At 30.9% G+C, this 20100-nt stretch overlaps 1 protein-coding gene across 1 annotated transcript; it reads right to left on the reverse strand.

Annotated features, from left to right (window-relative positions):
* Positions 1 to 1270: 1270 nt before the first annotated feature.
* LOC127728472 (histidine protein methyltransferase 1 homolog) lies at positions 1271 to 18590 on the reverse strand. The gene is made up of 9 exons (XM_052235868.1): positions 18447 to 18590; positions 15987 to 16063; positions 13526 to 13700; positions 12570 to 12655; positions 4544 to 4618; positions 3886 to 4019; positions 3077 to 3175; positions 1757 to 1872; positions 1271 to 1385 (listed from the first exon to the last, which is right to left on the reverse strand). Exons 1-9 carry the CDS (start codon positions 18517 to 18519, stop codon positions 1315 to 1317), a joined length of 906 nt encoding a protein of 301 aa, XP_052091828.1. The 5' UTR covers positions 18520 to 18590; the 3' UTR covers positions 1271 to 1314.
* Positions 18591 to 20100: the final 1510 nt, after the last annotated feature.

The following is a 20100-nucleotide window of genomic DNA, read 5'->3' on the forward strand; positions in this document are numbered from 1 at the left end:
TCTGCTTCTTGACACAATATTATGCCTTTTTGAACTCTTGTACTGTGCACACTTAACAAAAAGTTTCATATTGTAGTGGCTCACAGCTGATATTTTATAGCATCAATATGCAGAAAACTTAATAGTTATCAATACGTATTTCCCCATTTGATACACGATACACTATTCCTAAGTGTGTGTCATCTTATTAGGATTTCTTTAAAGAGATCTACAAGTAATCTACTGATGCAATGGTTATTCATGGTGAAGTGACTGAAGTTGATGTTAACTATTTGATAGGTTTATAGTAGCTATCATGACTTCGTAGGCTGTTACAGAATATCTGCATCTCAGATGACTACAAATTTCTTTCATGACCAAAAAAAAACCAGTATGATTTAAGACAACCACTGATAATTAAAATATCATATACAATGTATTAAAAAGGGTGAAGTTGAGTGTTAAAACAAGACCAATAACGGGTCATGACCTTCGTCACTGCATGGAATGGATTGAGGTAACATGTAAACTGAATCATAACTGATTATTTCCTTTCACTATTGACAAAAATTTTCCTTGTACAATGAGTGTTGTAAAATTTTGAAACTATTGGCAAACAGGAAGTAGCTACACAACAGAAGTAAAAACTGGCTACTCACTACAACTCAACATTATCAAGCTGCATACCAAATATTAAATCATTCCCTTCAATAGAAGCAATATACAATGAGTGTTGTAGAATTCCAACCTATTGGCAAACAGGAAGTGGATACATGGTAGCTGTAAAAATTGCTTAATCGCTACAACTCAATATTATTAGCTGTACACCAATTATTAAATGATGAAAATATGATTTCCAATTGCAATGGGAACTAAATTTCACAGTTTTATTATATGCATTTTTAACTAGCCGTGCCAAAGCATCAGTGTGAGCTATTGCCAACACTTGGCTTAAATCATTTTTAGAATATCCAATTTAAAATGGTGTTTTAGTATAACATGAATGGCTCTAGTTTTTCAGTCAATACATAGATGACCCAACAAGTGCAAAATTCATTAAATTTTCAAAGTCCAAAGGCAGTGATCCTGCAAAACATTAGTCAATTGGAACAAAAGGCAAACTCGATCTGTAAGTTATCATTACAGACTAATGTACCAAATATAAGCAAATAAGTCATATGATAGTTGTAACACAACTTGACACCAGACAAGCTTATGTATTGAATGCTGTTTTGTATTTTCAATTACAATTAAGATCAATAACAGGACACTGTTAAAAACAAGTAAAACATCAAAAATAACAGTAAATTTATTTTCTTAATAGAAATAAAACTTCTAGGTCTTCTCTGTTTGTTTGTCAATGTTTGTATCTTTCCATTTAAGTTGCATTATTTCTCTCGGAACACCTGTTATAAAAAAAAAACAACATCCATACCTTCCATAAAATGCAACAGCCTTTATTTAATTTTAAATATCACATATTTTTATGTGATAATATAAAAATAGCAGTTCCAAGATTAAATGAAGAAAATTATATTAAAATATAAAGAAAAAAAATAGCTGAAACTATTTCATGTATATAATACAAAAATACAAATCTTCCACATATTCAGTGGTATTGAACCAATTCATATTTGCAGCTCCAATTTCAGAGAAATTTACATCTTTGAACATGCATGTTTTATTTTTTTTTGCATTGATGTGAAAATTTCAGCATAAAGAATAAATTTAACTATTCTTTAAGTCTCTCTGTATTAAGCATATCGTATCTAATTACCTGCTTCTATAGTTTTACATATCTTGCAGAAAAATTGTCCCTTGCCATTCGTAAAATCTTCAAATAGTCCTATGCCTCCTCCCACTCCAAAGTAGTTAGACTTTGCTGCTAAATATCTGCATACTATGTCAAGGTATTCCTTTTTAACTTTTGCAAAGAAAATTCCAATGAGACAGTGCTTTTAAAGCAGATATTCTTCATTCAATGAATAATCATAGATTTAGTCAAACTTAAGGTTCTTAAACTAGGGATATGTGTTTTAATTATTACAGAAATCCTTATCAAAAGCCAAACAGATGAATAGACTTGAGAGCGGACCCAATATGATCCCAAATTTGTAAACCCAAAGTATCGACAAAAAAATTATCAACAGCATGCAAAATTCAATTTCATTTTTTGTTACCAAGAATCATCATGTCAATTATAGGTTCAATTACTTAAATAGTTTCAAGATTTAAGAAACAAATGTGCAAATAAACTGTAAAAATAGTCATTTAAGGAAAATAACTCCTATCAGGAATCAACTGATGTTATCAATCAAAGCAGTATATGCTGTTAACACTTTCAATCTTTCTATTAAAGCTTTTAAGACAATAGGAAAAAAATTATAAAAAAAAAAAAAAAAATATTTTTAAGAGAATAAATTGCTATAAGGAGTTTATTGATAGTTTCAGCTATATTGGAATTTAAGTAAATCTTGTATTGCTGATAATTTTTCATAATAACATTTTCTACCGATTATTATTTTCAAATTAATATGCAAAATCCCTATTACTAGTTGAAAGTTATATTGGAACTGTTTAAAATATTGAATTGCTGATACTTTTTCTGGTTAAATGTTTCTGTCTATCACAGATTTTAGAAAATAGGCAAGTCAGGAGTCAATGGTTGTTTGTTGTATATCATATTAGTTTTTTGTTTATTGTTTTGGACATAAAACAGGCTGTTAGTTTTCTCATTTGAATTGTTTTACATATGTCATTTCGGGGCCAATTATAGCTTAATATCCAGTGTGGGTTTTGCTCATTGTTGAAGGTTGAAAGTTGTTAACTTCTATGTCATCTTGTCTCTGGTGGAGAGTTCTGTCATTGGCAATCATACCATATCTTCCTATTTTTATCAAAACAAGAAAATTCGTAAAAAAATATCTTTTATGGGTAATACCTCACACTTGCTATATGGGCATGGTGAGCTAAGAAGAAAATAACACAATGCATCATTTCATAAGTTTGATAGCAATTTGCTAAAAAAAAATGGTAGACTGAAATTATTACGTCATCAGAATCATATAATATGTCACTACTATCATGCAAAGGATACACAGTTCCCTGCTTATCAAGTTGACTTGTGAATACATCATGTAGTTTCTGGTAATTATCTGGATTATAGATGGTTTCTGCAGTTAGTATGATATCATACCTGAAAATAAAGTAAATAAATAAATCAACTAATTTTTAGTTATTACATAGCAATGATTTTATGAAAAAAGTTTGTTGAGCATCATTATATGGATAAGATCCTTTCAACTGATTTGTTCATGAACTTACTATCGAAAATAACCTACTAGAGCTTTGATAACTGAAAGGTCCTTAAAAATACATAACACCACTTTTGAAACTCTTTTCAGATAAAAGTGTGAGGATGGGTTTTCACAGACCATCATTACCTGTTTTGGGTATATTCACAATAAAAATGGTATCAAACACATCTTTTAAATACATGCTCAAAAATATACCTCAGATTAATTGAAATTTATGAAAATTAATATTTTGACACTATTAACATACATTTTTTTTACATGATGAAATGGCAAGTACTTTTTACTTACAAAATCAGATAGGCAATTATATTTTCTTCAGTTTGTTTCCAGTTAAAGGAATCAACTTTTTCAAAATATGACTTTTAAATTTTTTCAGCAATCGAAACCATATTTCAACATGGAAATATTTTTTTTTTAATGTTACTATCATATCTGATATGGAACATTTTACCACATTATAACAAAAATATTTGTGAGTTTACAGAGTTTGATTTGATAAATTCCTCTGAGGCTTTCAAATAATTATTCATAAAATTGCCAAAACAAAATTTTTAACAAGTGCAGCCACTATTTCAACAAGGCAATCTACCTTTGCTCATTATCTATTTTGTCTGAAAATTGTGACCAATCACCAGAGAAATATCTACATGTACATTTTACATCATCATCCATATTGAGTTGTGTGACATTTGGTATTGTGTATTCTTTTAAAACTTCTTCATTCTGAAACAAAAAAAATGATCATTTTTTATTATTTCAAGAAACAAAATCAAAGAAATTGTGAAACATATTCTCCACATCACTACTTTATATATTTATGTAAATGTATTGAAATTTCTGATGTTCCCTCTGGTGTCATCCATAACCTTAAAAACTCTCAGAAACTTTTGGTTTATTTTAACCAAAACTGGCCATAACCATCCTTAGAATTTCAAGATTTCTAGTTTCAAAATAATGTCAAATGTTCAAATTAACAGAATGACAACCTTTTGTAAGATTCAAACACAAAGGGATGTAAAAACAGAATGTTGGGAAATAAATTCATGAAAATTATTGAATTCAGAAATATATTGCAGTTATTTATTTCTTAAACTAAGGAGGGTTAGACATTAATGCACGGCTTAAGAGTTAGTAACTTCTATATATACTTCTAAATTAACCAATTGAAAACCCTGAGCCATGCCTGATTTATAATGTTTATTTCTAAAAAAAATTGTGTAAGCATGGTAAGTACTCAATTAACTTACATAATCTTGAAAATGTAGCACTTTAGCACCACAAAGCATTGCACATATCCCTGGAATGCCAGCTCCACATCCTAACTGCAATACAAAACAGAGGATAATGGTGATCCAAAACACTTTGCCACTACCACAATGTAATCTATGTAGGCTAACTGAAAGTTAAAGGAATTATAAAACTAAGGGTTTACTCTCAAGGTAAAAATAATGAGTGATGCTTTTGGATGCATTTTTTGTGTCAGTTTTTTGCTTGATTGTTTACTCCTTACATTTAGGTCTCTGGTCTTTCAGAAATTGGCTTCAGTTAAACCCAATAATTTAAAAAATACAGAAGTACTAAATATCTATACTGTGCAAGAGCAGTGAAGGTCCAAACAAAGGAATAAAGCACCTGAGCTAGATCTATGTATGATACAAGACTGTTAAATGGCATGCACTAACTACTAAACCAAGTACATACATGTAGGGTTATACTAACTTATTTACTCCACTCACAGAGCGGATCCAGAACTTTTTATAAGGGGGGCCCACTGGTTGCCATAAGAGGGGGCCCACTACAGTCATGCTTCAGTGATTCCCTATATAATCAACCAAATTTTTCCCACAAAAGTACCGGTAGGATCTGCCTATGACTCACAAACCTGATACATACTATACATGTATTGTGTTCTTAGCAAATACTTAATCAGTACAGCTGAGCATCTTTATATTAAACTAGAAAACTGACATGTCAGCAAGGGCCCTGCAGCTTGCACTTTTTTGGGTGAGAAACCGAGTCAGATGCATCCAAAGCAATTCATGTTCATGGGGTGTAAACTTTCATAATTTTTGGCACCAGGAATTAATTCAGGATGTGTTCTGGACAAAAATATGTTTTGTTAAAATCCAAGCACAATGTATTTTAGTTGACAAACAATAATCTTTGACACGGAATCATTTTGGATTAGCTAAATTATACCTACATACTGCAAACCGGGAAATTTTTCGTGACGTCTTTTTATTGTTATTTCCCAACAAGATCTAAATTTGCACCATTTTGAATTTGCTATGTCCCGGTGTCTTATACAAGTTTGTCATAAATAATTTAGAAACTGTACAGTTTTAAATGTATTTAAATCAAGTGTTAAAATAAATCAGAAAACTTTTTCGTCAGTTCAGATTTAAAGTTATAAGTCATGTTTGCTTGTAAAAACACATTCAAACTAAACAGAGAGGAATGACCCAATTAAGAGTGAATTAAATGCTGACAGGATTACTGCTAATTAATTAATCTTTTAATCTGAGTGATCTGTGTAGCAGATACAATGGCGATATCTTTTTGCGCCAAAAATGAACTCATTTGCGCCACAACTTATTTGCACAAAGTGTCAGAAACCTATGCTGTGTCAAATATTTAATAACAATCCAAATTCAGAGCTGTATCAAGCTTGAATGTTGTGTCCATACTTGCCCCAACTGTTCAGGGTTCGACCTCTGCGGTCGTATCAAGCTGCGCCCCAGCGAAGCATTTTATTTTCTCCTGGCAGCTCCAATATATAAATGTATTTTTATTTGGAATTTATTATATTCATTTTTCCATAAATCCCTAATCCACCTCTTTATCATATCTGTTATTTTTATTGCTGGTCAGTGGTCATAAATCTATCAAATGATTCTATTGATTAACCACAAAGTACTGCCCACATGTTCTTATCTTGTATCAGTAAGACACTTGCATTTGTTTATAAAACTAATTATCATTAAAACTCATTAACAGTGCAAGATATGTAAACAAATTTTTCTTCTGTGGTTTTGAAATATTAAAAAAGAACAAAAACAGCTGAAAATGAAATTTTGATAAAATTTAGTTGCTTTTGTATTGTGCTACCTTAAGTTGTGTTGTGCTAGGCTATTTACAGATAAATTTTATACAGTTATTTTGAGTGGGGAATTAAATCATATAAATGAAACTAATGTAAACGAAAAGCAACTGATATGTTATCTGAGCTACCTTCTAAAATAATTACCGGTAATGCAGAGCTCTTCAAAATTGACAAAGAACATTTAAAAAAGAAAGATTTGAAATATGTTCGTCAATTTATGTACAGAGAAACTGCCGGATAAAGCAGGAATGAAGTCAATTATTTATTTGATATATTATGTAAAAATAAATAATTTCACAAAAGCAACTAAATTTTATCAAAATTTCATTTTCAGCTGTTTTTGTTACTTTTTAATATTTCAAAACCACAGAAGAAAAATTTGTTTACATATCTTGCACTGTTAATGAGTTTTAATGATAATTAGTTTTATAAACAAATGCAAGTGTCTTACTGATACAAGATAAGAACATGTGGGCAGTACTTTGTGGTTAATCAATAGAATCATTTGATAGATTTATGACCACTGACCAGCAATAAAAATAACAGATATGATAAAGAGGTGGATTAGGGATTTATGGAAAAATGAATATAATAAATTCCAAATAAAAATACATTTATATATTGGAGCTGCCAGGAGAAAATAAAATGCTTTGCTGGGGCGCAGCTTGATACGACCGCAGAGGTCGAACCCTGAACAGTTGGGGCAAGTATGGACACAACATTCAAGCTTGATACAGCTCTGAATTTGGATTGTTATTAAATATTTGACACAGCATAGGTTTCTGACACAGAAAGAATGTGGTCTAAGAACTTGAATTTTTTTAATTTATCTATTATGGTCCAATGTCCAAAATCAAAATACATGGTTAGATTCAGCATATCAAAGAACCCCATATATTCAATTTTTGTTGAAATCAAAAAAAGTTTAATTTTGGACCCCAACTTGGACAAACTTGAAAACTGGGCCCATAATCAAAAATCTAAACACATGTTTAGATTCAGCATATCAAAGAACCCCAAGAATTCAAATTTTGCTAAAATCAAACTAAGTTTAATTTTGGACCCTTTGGACCTTAATGTAGACCAATTTAAAAAACCGGACTTAAAATTAAAAATCTAAAGACACGGTTAGATTTGGAATATCAAAGTACCCCAATAATTCAATTTTTGATGAAATGAAACAAAGTTTAATTTTGGACCCTTTTGACCTCAATATGAACCAATTTGATAGCGGGGCCCACAAATAAAAAATATAAATTCATGGTTAGATTCAGCATATCAAAGAACCCCAAGAATTCAATTTTTGTTAAAATCAAACTAAGTTTAATTTTGGACCCTTTGGACCTCAATGAAGACCAATTTAAAAAATGGGACCCAAATTAAATCTAAAAACACGGTTAGATTTGGCATACCAAAGAACCCCAATAATTCAATTTTTGATGAAATCAAACAAAGTTTAATTTTGGACCCTTTTGACCTCAATATGAACCAATTTGATAGCGGGGCCCACAAATAAAAAATCTAAAAACATGGTTAGATTCAGCATATCAAAGAACCTCATATATTCAATTTTTGTTGAAATCAAACAAAATTTAATTTTGGACCCCAATTTGGACCAACTTGAAAACTGGGACCATAATCAAAAATCTAAATACATGTTTAGATTCAGCATATCAAAGAACCCCATATATTCAATTTTTGTTGAAATCAAACAAAGTTTAAATACTGGACCCTATCTTGGACCAACTTGAAAACTGGGCCCATAATCAAAAATCTAAACACATGTTTAGATTCAGCATATCAAAGAACCCCAAGAATTCAATTTTTGTTAAAATCAAACTAAGTTTAATTTTGGACCCTTTGGACCTTAATGTAGACCAATTTAAAAAACAGGACCCAAAATTAAAAATCTAAATACACGGTTAGATTTGGTATATCAAAGAACCCCAATAATTCAATTTTAGATGAAATCAAACAAAGTTTAATTTTGGACCCTTTTGACCTCAATATGAACCAATTTGAAAACGGGGTCCACAAATAAAAAATCTAAATACATGGTTAAATTCAGCATATCAAAGAACCCCATATATTAAATTTTTGTTGAAATCAAACAAAGTTTAATTTTGGACCCCAATTTGGACCAACTTGAAAACTGGGCCAAAAATCAAAAATCTAAATACATGTTTAGATTCAGCATATCAAAGAACCTCATATATTCAATTTTTGTTGAAATCAAACAAAGTTTAATTTTGGACCCCAATTTGGACCAACTTGAAAACTGGGCCCATATTCAAAAATCTAAACACATGTTTAGATTCAGCATATCAAAGAACCCCAAGAATTCAATTCTTGTTAAAATCAAACTAAGTTTAATTTTGGACCCTTTGGACCTTAAAGTAGACCAATTTGAAAACGGGACCAAAAATAAAGAATCTAAATACACGGTTAGATTAGGCAATTACCCCCAAAATCAATCCCAGCCTTCCCTTTGTGGTATGGTACCTTGCAGTACAATTTCAGAGAGATCCATACACTTACATACAAGTTATTGTCTGGAAACTTGAAAAAATGCAATGAAGTTTATTAAACTAAAGTTATTAGCAAATTTCCAATGGAATTTATTAATAATAAAGTTTTTGGCAAATTTCCAATATACATAATTTAAAAGCAGTTTAGGTGAGATAAACAAAAACACTTCATCAGCAACATTTTATATTGGCAAATTTCCAATGAAGTTCATTAAACTAAAGTTATTGGCAAATTTCCAATGGAATTTATTAATAATAAAGTTTTTGGCAAATTTCCAATATACATAAAAAAACAGGACCAAAAATTAAAAATCTAAATACACGGTTAGATTTGGAATATTAAAGAACCCCAATACTTCAATTTTAGATGAAAATCAAACAAAGTTTAATTTTGGACCCTTTTGACCTCAATATGAACCAATTTGATAACGGGGTCCACAAATAAAAAATCCAAATACATGGTTAGATTCAGCATATCAAAGAACCCCACATATTCAATTTTTGTTGAAATCAAACAAAGTTTAATTTTTGACCCCAATTTGGACCAACTTGAAAACTGGGCCAAAAAATCAAAAATCTAAATACATGTTTAGATTCAGCATATCAAAGAACCTCATATATTCAATTTTTGCTAAAATCAAACAAAGTTTAATTTTGGACCCTTTGGACCTTAATGTAGACCAATTTGAAAACTGGACCCAAAATTAAAAATTTAAATACACTGTTAGATTCGGCATAACAAATAAATAAATGTGATCAAAGATTTTACAAATCTAATGCGCCATACTGTGCAATTAAAGATTACTTCTTGAATTTTTCAATATTTGAAATTTGAAAAAAAATAATATTTGAAGAATAATTCTTTTTAATTTCTGAAATCTGAAATGAGAAAAAATTGACCCCCCACAATTTCTTTTTATCCCCCCCTTTTTTGCCCAAAAAAATTCTTTCCCTCAAGATATGGTCATAATCTCAATTCAAATTTCCAATGGAGTTGGCAACCATAATTACCCATTTAAATTTACCATAGTGCTAACTTAATCTATTTTATAATAGAATTAAAAATATACTGTCAAATCTTTCATATGGATTTTTTTGTAAAAAAAAAGATGCAACATTTGCAGATATTTTTACTGGTCTTCCTTTATAGATATGCATTTCTTTAAACATAATTTAAAAGCAGTGTAAGGGAAGTAACCAAAACGTTGTATTTTGATTACCTCCCTTACACTGTTTTAAATTATCTTTATTGTTCATTAACCATTACTTTATACATAATTTAAAAGCAGTGTAAGGGAGATAATCTCAATGATGTATTTGATTTATCTCCCTTACACTGCTTAAAATTATGTTTTGTACAAAAGTATTTGTCCATTAACCAGGACAACCTTGTTTTTCCCCCTTTTTTGCCCCTAATTCCTAAACGGTTTGAGCCATAACCCCCCAAAGCAAATCCTAACCATCCCTTTGTGGTGTGGAAACTTGTAGTATAATTTCAGAGAGATCCATACACCGTTCCACAGTTATTGTCTGGAAACTAGAAAATGCTTATTTTTGGCCCCTTTTTGGCCCCTAATTCCTTAATTGTTGGTACCATAACCCCCAAAATCAATCCCAACCTTCCTTTTGTGGTATTTAACCTTATGGTCAAACTTCAAAAAGATCCATTCACTTAAACTAAAGTTAGAGTGCGAAAACCAGTATGTCTTCGGACGACGACGACGACGCCAACGTCATACCAATATACGACCACAAAATTTTTTTGCGGTCGTATAAAAAGCTAATTTTATTCAAGTGTGAACATCACAATATAGCAACTAATTACATAATAATTAATTATGTAATAATTAAGTCATAATGAAATTATCACCATTTGAAAGATTAATCTTTCTTCTTTCCTTTGGTTCCTCCTTTATAAAATTTAAAGCTGGATTAAAGAAATTACATCAGTTTAAAGTTGTCTGATTGGGGTGAAAAAATCTTTGTATTGTGCTAGCTTAACTGTACATCTCCATATAATTTCTCCATTTTTCTTAACAAATGCCTGACGGAATTTGTGTTCTTCCACAACGATGACAAGTTTTCCTATATCAGACTCTATTTTCTGGAACGATATATCAGACATCTTTTAATGTATAAAACTATTTTATTACTGAACAATTTATTTATTGGTGAGTTTTCTTAATTTTGATGAGTTTTCAGTTTATTCTAAAGTGGATAGGTTAATTATAGTACATGTTACATGTATGATATAGGTAAAAAAAATATACAGGTAAATGTGGCGCTATTTGATTCCATTTAATTGGTGCAATTAATACCATCAGAAAAACAAAGAGTGGCGTAATTGATACCTTTTCAAAACTGTAATTGGCGCAAACTGATTCTGCCCGATACAATCAGGTAATCATTTTAAAACTGATTGACAGGTGTCATTTACATATCAGTAACGATAGTTGTTTATTTAGCAGTATCTGTAATGTTCACTTGCTTTAGATGTCTTCCATGTTAATTAGAATATCATGAGTTCAACTTTTAATTATGAACATTGAATTTCATTTAGGAATAAAGTTATGTTTTACGGTATAGATCTGTTATCAGTAAAACGATGTTCTTAATTGGTCATCTACATATCCTATTGATATATGGACATGTGTGGTCTTCTTTTTCGTGTTCTGTTTTCTTTGAAATATTCACAGTAGTTTTATTTTCGCGTTTCAACCCTTACTGCGAAAATAGCGAAAATAAAACTGCCACGAAAATTTCCCTGTTTACAGTATTGATTTTAATTAAAATTCTATCGAAAACTGATGCTTCTCAAAATTTAGAATGTTTACAAAAAATGAAGTTGACCACAATTTTGACTATTTGGATGCATATTTTACCTATATATCAATTTTTAGTAAAATCCTAAAATCTTAAGATATGAGATGGAAGGAGCATATCATAACTAATATGTCAATTTTTGTAGAAAATCTACCATAAACAATGTTGTTTTTTTAAATTTGTGATTTTTTTAACAAAAATTAAAGTTTTTGGCGCAATTTCCCCTACACATTTCCCCCAAAATACAAATGGATCTTCCTTTTATAAGTAGCATAAAATTTTTGAAAATCAGTTGAGGCAATTTTGACTTATTGTATGACATGGAAGTTTTGACAGACAGACAGACAAACGGGTAGTGTGATTACTTTGGAGCACAGTCCATGGGACCTAATAAATTAAATAGAACACTAAATTACTGACTTTCCATGGGACCTAATAAATGAAATAGAACACTAAATTACTGACTTTCCATGGGACCTAATAAATTAAATAGAACACTAAATTACTGACTTTCCATGGGACCTAATAAATTAAATAGAACACTAAATTACTGACTTTCCATGGGCCCTAATAAATTAAATAGAACACTAAATTACTGACTTTCCATGGGACCTAATAAACTAAATAGAACACTAAATTACTGACTTTCCATGGGACCTAATAAATTAAATAGAACACTAAATTACTGATTTTCCATGGGACCTAATAAATTAAATAGAACACTAAATTACTGACTTTAATGAACAGATGCTTAATACCATACAGAAACATTGATCCCAAATAAAATTTGTATAGTACAGTCATACTTTCTAACATTACCTCAAGAACCATTTTATCTGTGAAATCCACATCTTTGGCTACATATGAAGCAAGATCTATTCCACATTCCCACACAGTCAATCCACCTACAATTAAAAAAAACTGATAGTTTAGAATTTTAACAACTATCATATGGTAATATATCATAAAACTTTGGCCTTATGAAGGAATCAGACCAAGCTTAGTTCTAAATGACAAAGCAATTTTAGCAGAGAAGATTGTGTAATCAAAGTGCCATATACATGAAGCCCAGTCAGCTAGAATGAACCAACTAATGTGTTTCATAGATTATCAAAAAATAGATTATTATGTGAAAATAAATAGAAAAATTTCATTCACATGAAAAGTTTGATGAAATTATTCATCATAAAAGTATTGGAAATACAGTCCTTTTTCATTCAGTTTTTAGTGAAAAAATACATAATTCAAGTTGTAAAATTTTTACAATTTTTTTATTGTATCTGTGTTTCTTCATTTAATATCATAACATACAGAATCAAAAGAAAAGAGTCTTTATGAAAATATGTAAAAACTGCTTGCAGGTGGTAAAACCACTCACTGTCATTTTTTACTTCAATGAATCCATAATGAATGTATTTATGTGCATGTCTCAGAGGCCTGTAACTCAGTGGTTGTCATTTGTTGCTGTTTACCATATTTATTTAGTTTATTGTTTTGTACATAAATCAGGCCATTAGTTTTCTCCTTTGAAATGTTTTACATATGTCATTTTGGGACCTTTTAAGCCTGACTATGGCATATGGATTTTGCTCATTGTTGAAAGCTGTATGGTGACCTATAGTTCTTAACTTTTATGTCATTTGTTCTCTGATGGAGAGTTGTCTCATTGGCAATTATACCACATCTTCTTATCATAAGCAGTGATTTTCTATATATATGTAATATAATTGGACCTCAAGTCAAGAGTCATCATTTATCAAAAATTAAAACTGTACCTTCATATACATTTGGCAATAGGTCAGAATGACAACTGGTTGCTTTAACAACAGATGATGAGTCATCTTTATCTTTCTTCAAAATTTCCTCAATTGCTCCTGCATCATAACAAGACACTGTAATATTATCTGTCAGCTGATATGTGTTCACTTCTAAATCATATGGATAGTCAGTCTGTAACATAATATTTTTTATTAATAAAGGTCCAGTCAAAATACATAATAATGTATCAAGGGTTTACTATACACAAAGTTGGCTAAAACAGTTACATTTCTGTGAATAGCATCATTGTACATGTATTATACAGTCAAACAGATTTTACTATTTAAACAACTTTGAACAAAATACATGTCCCCAATTAAGGGGGGGGGGGGGGGGGGGGGGTTGAGTCTTCACAAACATGTTTAAAAACCCTGCAACATATTCTGTATGTGCATGTCCCAAGTCTGGAGTTTTTAATTCAGGTATTGCCTTTGGTTGATGTCTGTACCTGTAATCCAGGTATTGCCTTTGGTTGATGTCTGTCATCCAGGTATTGCCTTTAGTTGGTGTCTGTAATCCAGGTATTGCCTTTGGTTGATGTCTGTAATCCAGGTATTGCCTTTGGTTGATGTCTGTAATCCAGGTATTGCCTTTGGTTGATGTCTGTCATCCAGGTATTGCCTTTGGTTGATGTCTGTAATCCAGGTATTGCCTTTGGTTGATGTCTGTAATTCAGGAATTGCCTTTGGTTGATGTCTGTAATATTTCTTTTTTGAATGTTGTTTTATCATCAATCAGACCCGTTGGTTTTCTTGTTTGAATAGTTCATCATTTTGTTTTGTAGGGGCCTTTTATAGCTTACTTTTTAGTAAGGAATTAACATAGCCATTTGTTGAGGGTCATACTGTGACCTATAGGTGCTTACATCCATGTCATTTGGTCTCTGGCATATGGTTGTCTCATTGGCAAATTAAATCTAAACAAAACCTCATTTTGGACAGACATAAGGATACTTGCTATATCTATTTTCTTAATTACTTTACAAACAAATTTGGAGTTGGCATTTAAGTTAAAAAGGGTAACAACACATTTACTGTATTTATTTGCTCAACATGCTCAACTTGAAAATTCTCATAGCTTCTTCTTGCAAGTCAATAATTCAACTCATTTGAATCCTTATTCATGCGAACTTAAGTTTAACCTTTAACTGTCTTGGGCTAAGCATGTTTGGGCATTAAAACGAAAAGAATGTCAACATTGAAAAGTGAAACAAGACAGCCACCAGGATGATCCCTTTTGTTGACTGATTATGCCCATAAAAAATCATTCAAATAAGATAAAAGGTGAATTACATATTTTGCATGAATTGTAAAATGTTTTTCAAGAACTTTTTGTAATTTGGATAGATGATTTAGTATGTTTTAAATCAAATATGATATTTTGATTTAAATCAGTGATCAGGAATTTGACAGCTAATGCCCCTTTAATAAAAGAACAGAGTTCCAATGTCCCCTGCATGGCACATATTTTATCTATCCAAGCTTAAGGTACAAGTGCAATTACTAAAAACAGTACTTTTTTTTTGTTCTATAAGACTTTTTTTTAATATCTTAGAGAAATGAAGGCTTCAGAGCAAATGCAATGTGATTTCAATTATAATTAATATATCCAAGGGCATAACTCGTCAAAAATATTTATATTTTCGAAAGTGTCAAAGACATTGCTGATATAAACCTATGATATAAGTTTCATAAAATTCTGGCAAGAACTGAACATATGAGAGCGCTAACAATGCAATTTTCCATATAATCAATATTTTCATCGGGGCATAACTCTTTTAAAAATAATTGATAGGCACTGATTTTCGAACTCCTCAAAGACATTGATGATATAAACCTATGATATAAGTTTCATAAAATCTGGCAAGAATTGAACAAATGAGAATGCTAACCATGCAATTTTCCATATAATTAATGTTTCCAAGGTGCATAACTCTTTTAAAAATAATTGATTGGCACTGATTTTCGAAATCATTCGAGACATTGCTAATATGAACCTATGATATAAATTTCATAAAAAACTGGCAAGAACTGAACAAATAAGAGAGTGAACAATGCAATTTTCCATATAATTAATGTTTCCAAGGAGCATAACTCTTAAAAAAATAACAAAAATGTTCTATAGGAGGGCAAGTTATCAGATTTCCTTTACTTCATGTCTTAAATTTACAATTTTCACCTAAATTATTATCTCCCCTAAAATTAAAGATAAAAAGAATAACCATCCAATCTTTCAGATAAAAATTTCACTTGCACTAGACAAAATTTGGATAGAAATACCCTTTTTAGAGCTGAAATTTTTCTTGTTTCTCACTCAGCTTTATAAAAAAATATATTCAAAGATTATGTGTAGTTTTTCCATAAAGTTTTAATACATATAACAACAAAAAGATCTGTTTTAATATAATAATACAAATACCTTACAGTCTTCAACTGTTATTTCTTTAAAATCAGTCACAACTACTTGCTCTTTTTTCTTTTTCTTACTTACAGGAGCTGTAAAAAAATTGTACATCAAGATTTTTTTTAATGTTTATGTCAATTATATAAATATATACATGCATGTAGATGAAAAATGGGTGGCTGTTTATTAGGCAGCTATTGAACCATCAAAACCAATCATTGTTCCTAATGGTTAAGTCATCTCTAGAAAAGTGATAGACACCACCATGAGTTTGGTTAAGTGTTTTGGAATATCTGCGTCACAATTGACAATCACTTGTCATAACCACAACCCGCTCTCTTCTCTTTTATGACATCATCCAATGTAACGTCATAGCAATTTAACTTGCATGATGAACAGCATGATTGGTTCCATAAGTAGATTAGGAACTGCTAACCCTATGGAGCATCTGGATTCAGCCTAATTTGCTTTATGTCTACCGGTAATTGTCTTTGTTGCCTTTCATCTATCCTGAAAACTTTAATACTATATTTATTTCACATCAGGCCATGTTTTAGGGTTAGAAAATTCAATTAAGTAGTATCTAATTAGGATTAGACAGTGACTTTAATCAATTTGCTATGGTATATGTAGCCTTCTCACTGTCTTAGCTTTAACTTGCTGGATATTGACCTAAGCAACACAACAGGTGTAACTTGTGGTACAGGAATTGCTGATCAGTGCTCCTGAATTCTATTATTTACCCAAATTTTTGCAGGGTGTGTTGCATAATGTCAGGTTAAAGGTGTTGTCTGTCTTTTTTTTAAATTATGTTCTTTTATTGCCCTCATGGTATCTTCTTTTCTGCATCTTCTTTTATCTATCATGTCTAGATATGAAAGATTATTTTAATTTTAAAACCCTATTCAGGTAAAAAATAAAATGCCTTTTATAGTAAATTCAACTATAAATTAAACACTGTAAGAAAACAGGTCAGGCTATTTGTTTGTATGGTTACTTACTTCATTGTAAAAAAAAAACACTTCAGAGCTAGGTTAAGTGCCATCACTTGGATTCATATTCACCTCAACAAGGTACATTTAGAAAAAGTTTGTGTTATTCTTTCATATTTATCTTAACAGAATCAAAATAGAATTTTATTTTGATCAATAGCTTTACTCATACACAATGTCTTTAAACCTAGTTTTTTTCCAAATCTGGTCAATACAATACATTTGAATGAAAGGAAATGATTAATAATTTTAGCTCGGTTAATTTTTAGTTGCAAATGCTTCATGTACACATGTGAATATACAGGACAAGAACAAATTAACAATTCAGTTAGTAAGTTCTGCTAGTTATACTTGTAGGTTGGCTTAATTTATATATAATCCTATAATACATTTTTTTTTGTAATATAAGATTTCAAATAGGTCAGATATTTTTAAAGTTTTTTAGCTGATATCATTTTTTTTTTAATAATCAATGCTGAACCACGAAGCATTTGATAGTGCAAAAAAAAATATCCGATAAAAAATGTTGAATGCAAACAGAAACAGGACCTATGAAGTCCTTTATTATAGGACTAACTTTATACATGTTTATAGCAGTCTTCTACTGAAATGTATAGTTATGCTTAAACAAGCATTCTGTGAGTATTGCCTGGCAATACATAGTCCCCTTCCGGTTAAAAATTCATTGTACTTGAACAAAATACTAACTTGATCTATAACTTGTCATGGTGTAAACTATATACAAATTTCACAATGTATCAAGTCAAAATCTTCAAGCATGATGAAAAAAATGTGGAAAATTGATTATTTGAGTGAATTTTCTAAGTCCAAAGACCATAACTCTGCACAAAATCATTAGAACCGGGCCAAAATTCGAACTTGATCTGTAACTTGTCATGTCTGACATGATAAAACTAAATACCAACAATCAAATCCAGATCTTCAAGCATGACGAAAAAAAAGTGAGGAAAACTGATTATTTGAGTTAATTTTCTAAGTCCAAGGACCATAACTCTGCACAAAATCATTAGACCAGACCAAAATTCGAACTTGATCTGTAACTTGTCATGATAAAACTATATACCAAGCATCAAATCGATATCTTCAAGCATGACAAAAAAAAAGTGCGGAAAACTGATTGTATGAGTGAATTTTCTAAGTTAAAGGACCATAACTCTGCACAAAATCGTCAGTCCGGAACATAATATCTTCAAGCACGAAGACAAAAAATGTGTCAAATTGATTTGCCGGACTGACGAGACAGACGGACGGACGGAGTGCAAACCTAAAGTCCCCTTGGACTTCGTCGGTAGAGGACTAAACAAAAACATTTTAAACTGTTCAAACTTGCATTTGTTCCCAGATATTTACTGATTATTTATTTTAATATAGTTGGGAACTTTTTGCTATAATTTTGATTTCTGCAACTATCAGGCCGGTTTGACACACATAATAAACCTTGGACTATTGATTAAAAAAATACCATCCAATAGTATGTCATCTGTATTCAGAATATTTTCTTCTGAGTCCTTTGTAAAGTTGAAACAAAAAGCCATTCGTCAAAAATATATCCCAGTGTTTACAATGTTAAAAAATGTAAACACAACCACGTGCTTCCGGAGTTTTCTAAACATGGAAATGTTCAAACACGAAAAAATTCCGGAAAGACGGAAAGTATGTAAGATTGGCATTACCGTCTCCGTGGAGACGGTCTCAAGAGTTGAACGATGAACAGTCTGCGGGCTGAATGTTTCTTACTATCTGATTGGAAGATAATTACTGACTCTATAATAGTGAAGTTCGTTGATTGGTTGGGACAATCATAACCTAGTCTCCAATGTCTGTTAATCCCGTAGAGTGTCGGATTTGAAATCTTTATTTTAGCAATTAGGTTTTGTCTGTTTACCAATCATGCATATCGGTACACAGGTAACACTTATCTATAAATAGTCGAAACTCCTAAAATTTGGTAAACACACACACGTGATTATTTCACATTCATACTTATACAGTTTATACATGAAAACATAGGATAACACCGCGCATGCTTTTTCTTTGGTTAAAGATATTTTTTCTTAGTATTGTAAGATATTCAAAAGGCAGCAAAGCTGAACATTGAAAACGGAGATATCCAAATCAAGACCATACTTTCCAATTCTTGTCCAAATCATTTACCGGTATTTTCAATTAATATTAGTTTACAATGGAATCTTTATCTCAGGGGGGGGGGGGGGGCGGCACTTCGACCTTTTTATGACAGGGATGACTAGCTGAGATATCCAATGCACCCTTATCATATATTTTGAATAACAAAAGAACATACCATAGCTATCATTGTTACGCTTTTCATGGAGAGATAGAGTTGACAAATGTCTTAAGCATTAACGACAGTAATTTTATTTGCATCTGTAAAAAAATATCGACATCTAATTAGTTTCAGATTCACAATCATCAACCTTCTTATATATTTCACCTAAATTTCTCTACCTGCGGCTCATCTCTTCCACTCATTATAATAAGTGCCCCCCTCCACATACCCCCAAGATCTTTAGGGGATCCGTTGTCTAGCTCTCCCTAGCTCTTCCTATCAAGATAGCAGAAGTTGAAGAACAGAAGACAAAAAAAAAAAACTCCAAAGGGGAATATAAGAAGAATAAAATACTACTCTCAGACGAGTAAAGCAATTATACACGTATGCTAGCATATTTTAAGGATATTTAATATTTATGCATGATTCAAAAGGAGATGTGAAGTATACATAATGTATTTAGAAAGCAACCCAATTAAACAACAACAATATACTCCTAAAGTTCAACATACGGTCTTTTACAATGGACATGTCATTACATTATTTCAAGTTTTTTATCCTCCCAAGTCTAGCTTTAATATATAGCATAGTTGTGAATACATGTAAAAAATATCTTAAGAGCAAAAAATTCGTAACTAAGGGGTTCCGATGAACCCTGTGTCTCGCCTGCGATTGCTGCTATCAGTGCAAAAGTGTAATGTTGACTTAAAAAGTGAGTCCATTTATCAGTATAAAAAAAACATTAAAAAAATACTTTATAAACATTATATATCAGGTGGAAGCTGTCATACTTTTCTAAGACAAAGAAATAAGCTACAAACCAAAGAAA

Source organism: Mytilus californianus, unplaced genomic scaffold (genome assembly GCF_021869535.1).
Source record: "Mytilus californianus isolate M0D057914Y unplaced genomic scaffold, xbMytCali1.0.p SCAF_2, whole genome shotgun sequence".
NCBI lineage: Eukaryota > Metazoa > Mollusca > Bivalvia > Mytilida > Mytilidae > Mytilus > Mytilus californianus.

Coding starts and splice junctions, on each gene's coding strand:
- LOC127728472 (XM_052235868.1), bottom strand. CDS start 18,519: ATGGCTTTTTGTTTCAACTTTACAAAGGACTCAGAAGAAAATATTCTG. Junction 12,656..13,525: donor ATTGCCAAATGTATATGAAG/GTACAGTTTTAA, acceptor TTTTAATTGTAG/GTGGATTGACTGTGTGGGAA. Junction 1,873..3,076: donor CTTGATAAGCAGGGAACTGT/GTATCCTTTGCA, acceptor CATAGTATGCAG/ATATTTAGCAGCAAAGTCTA.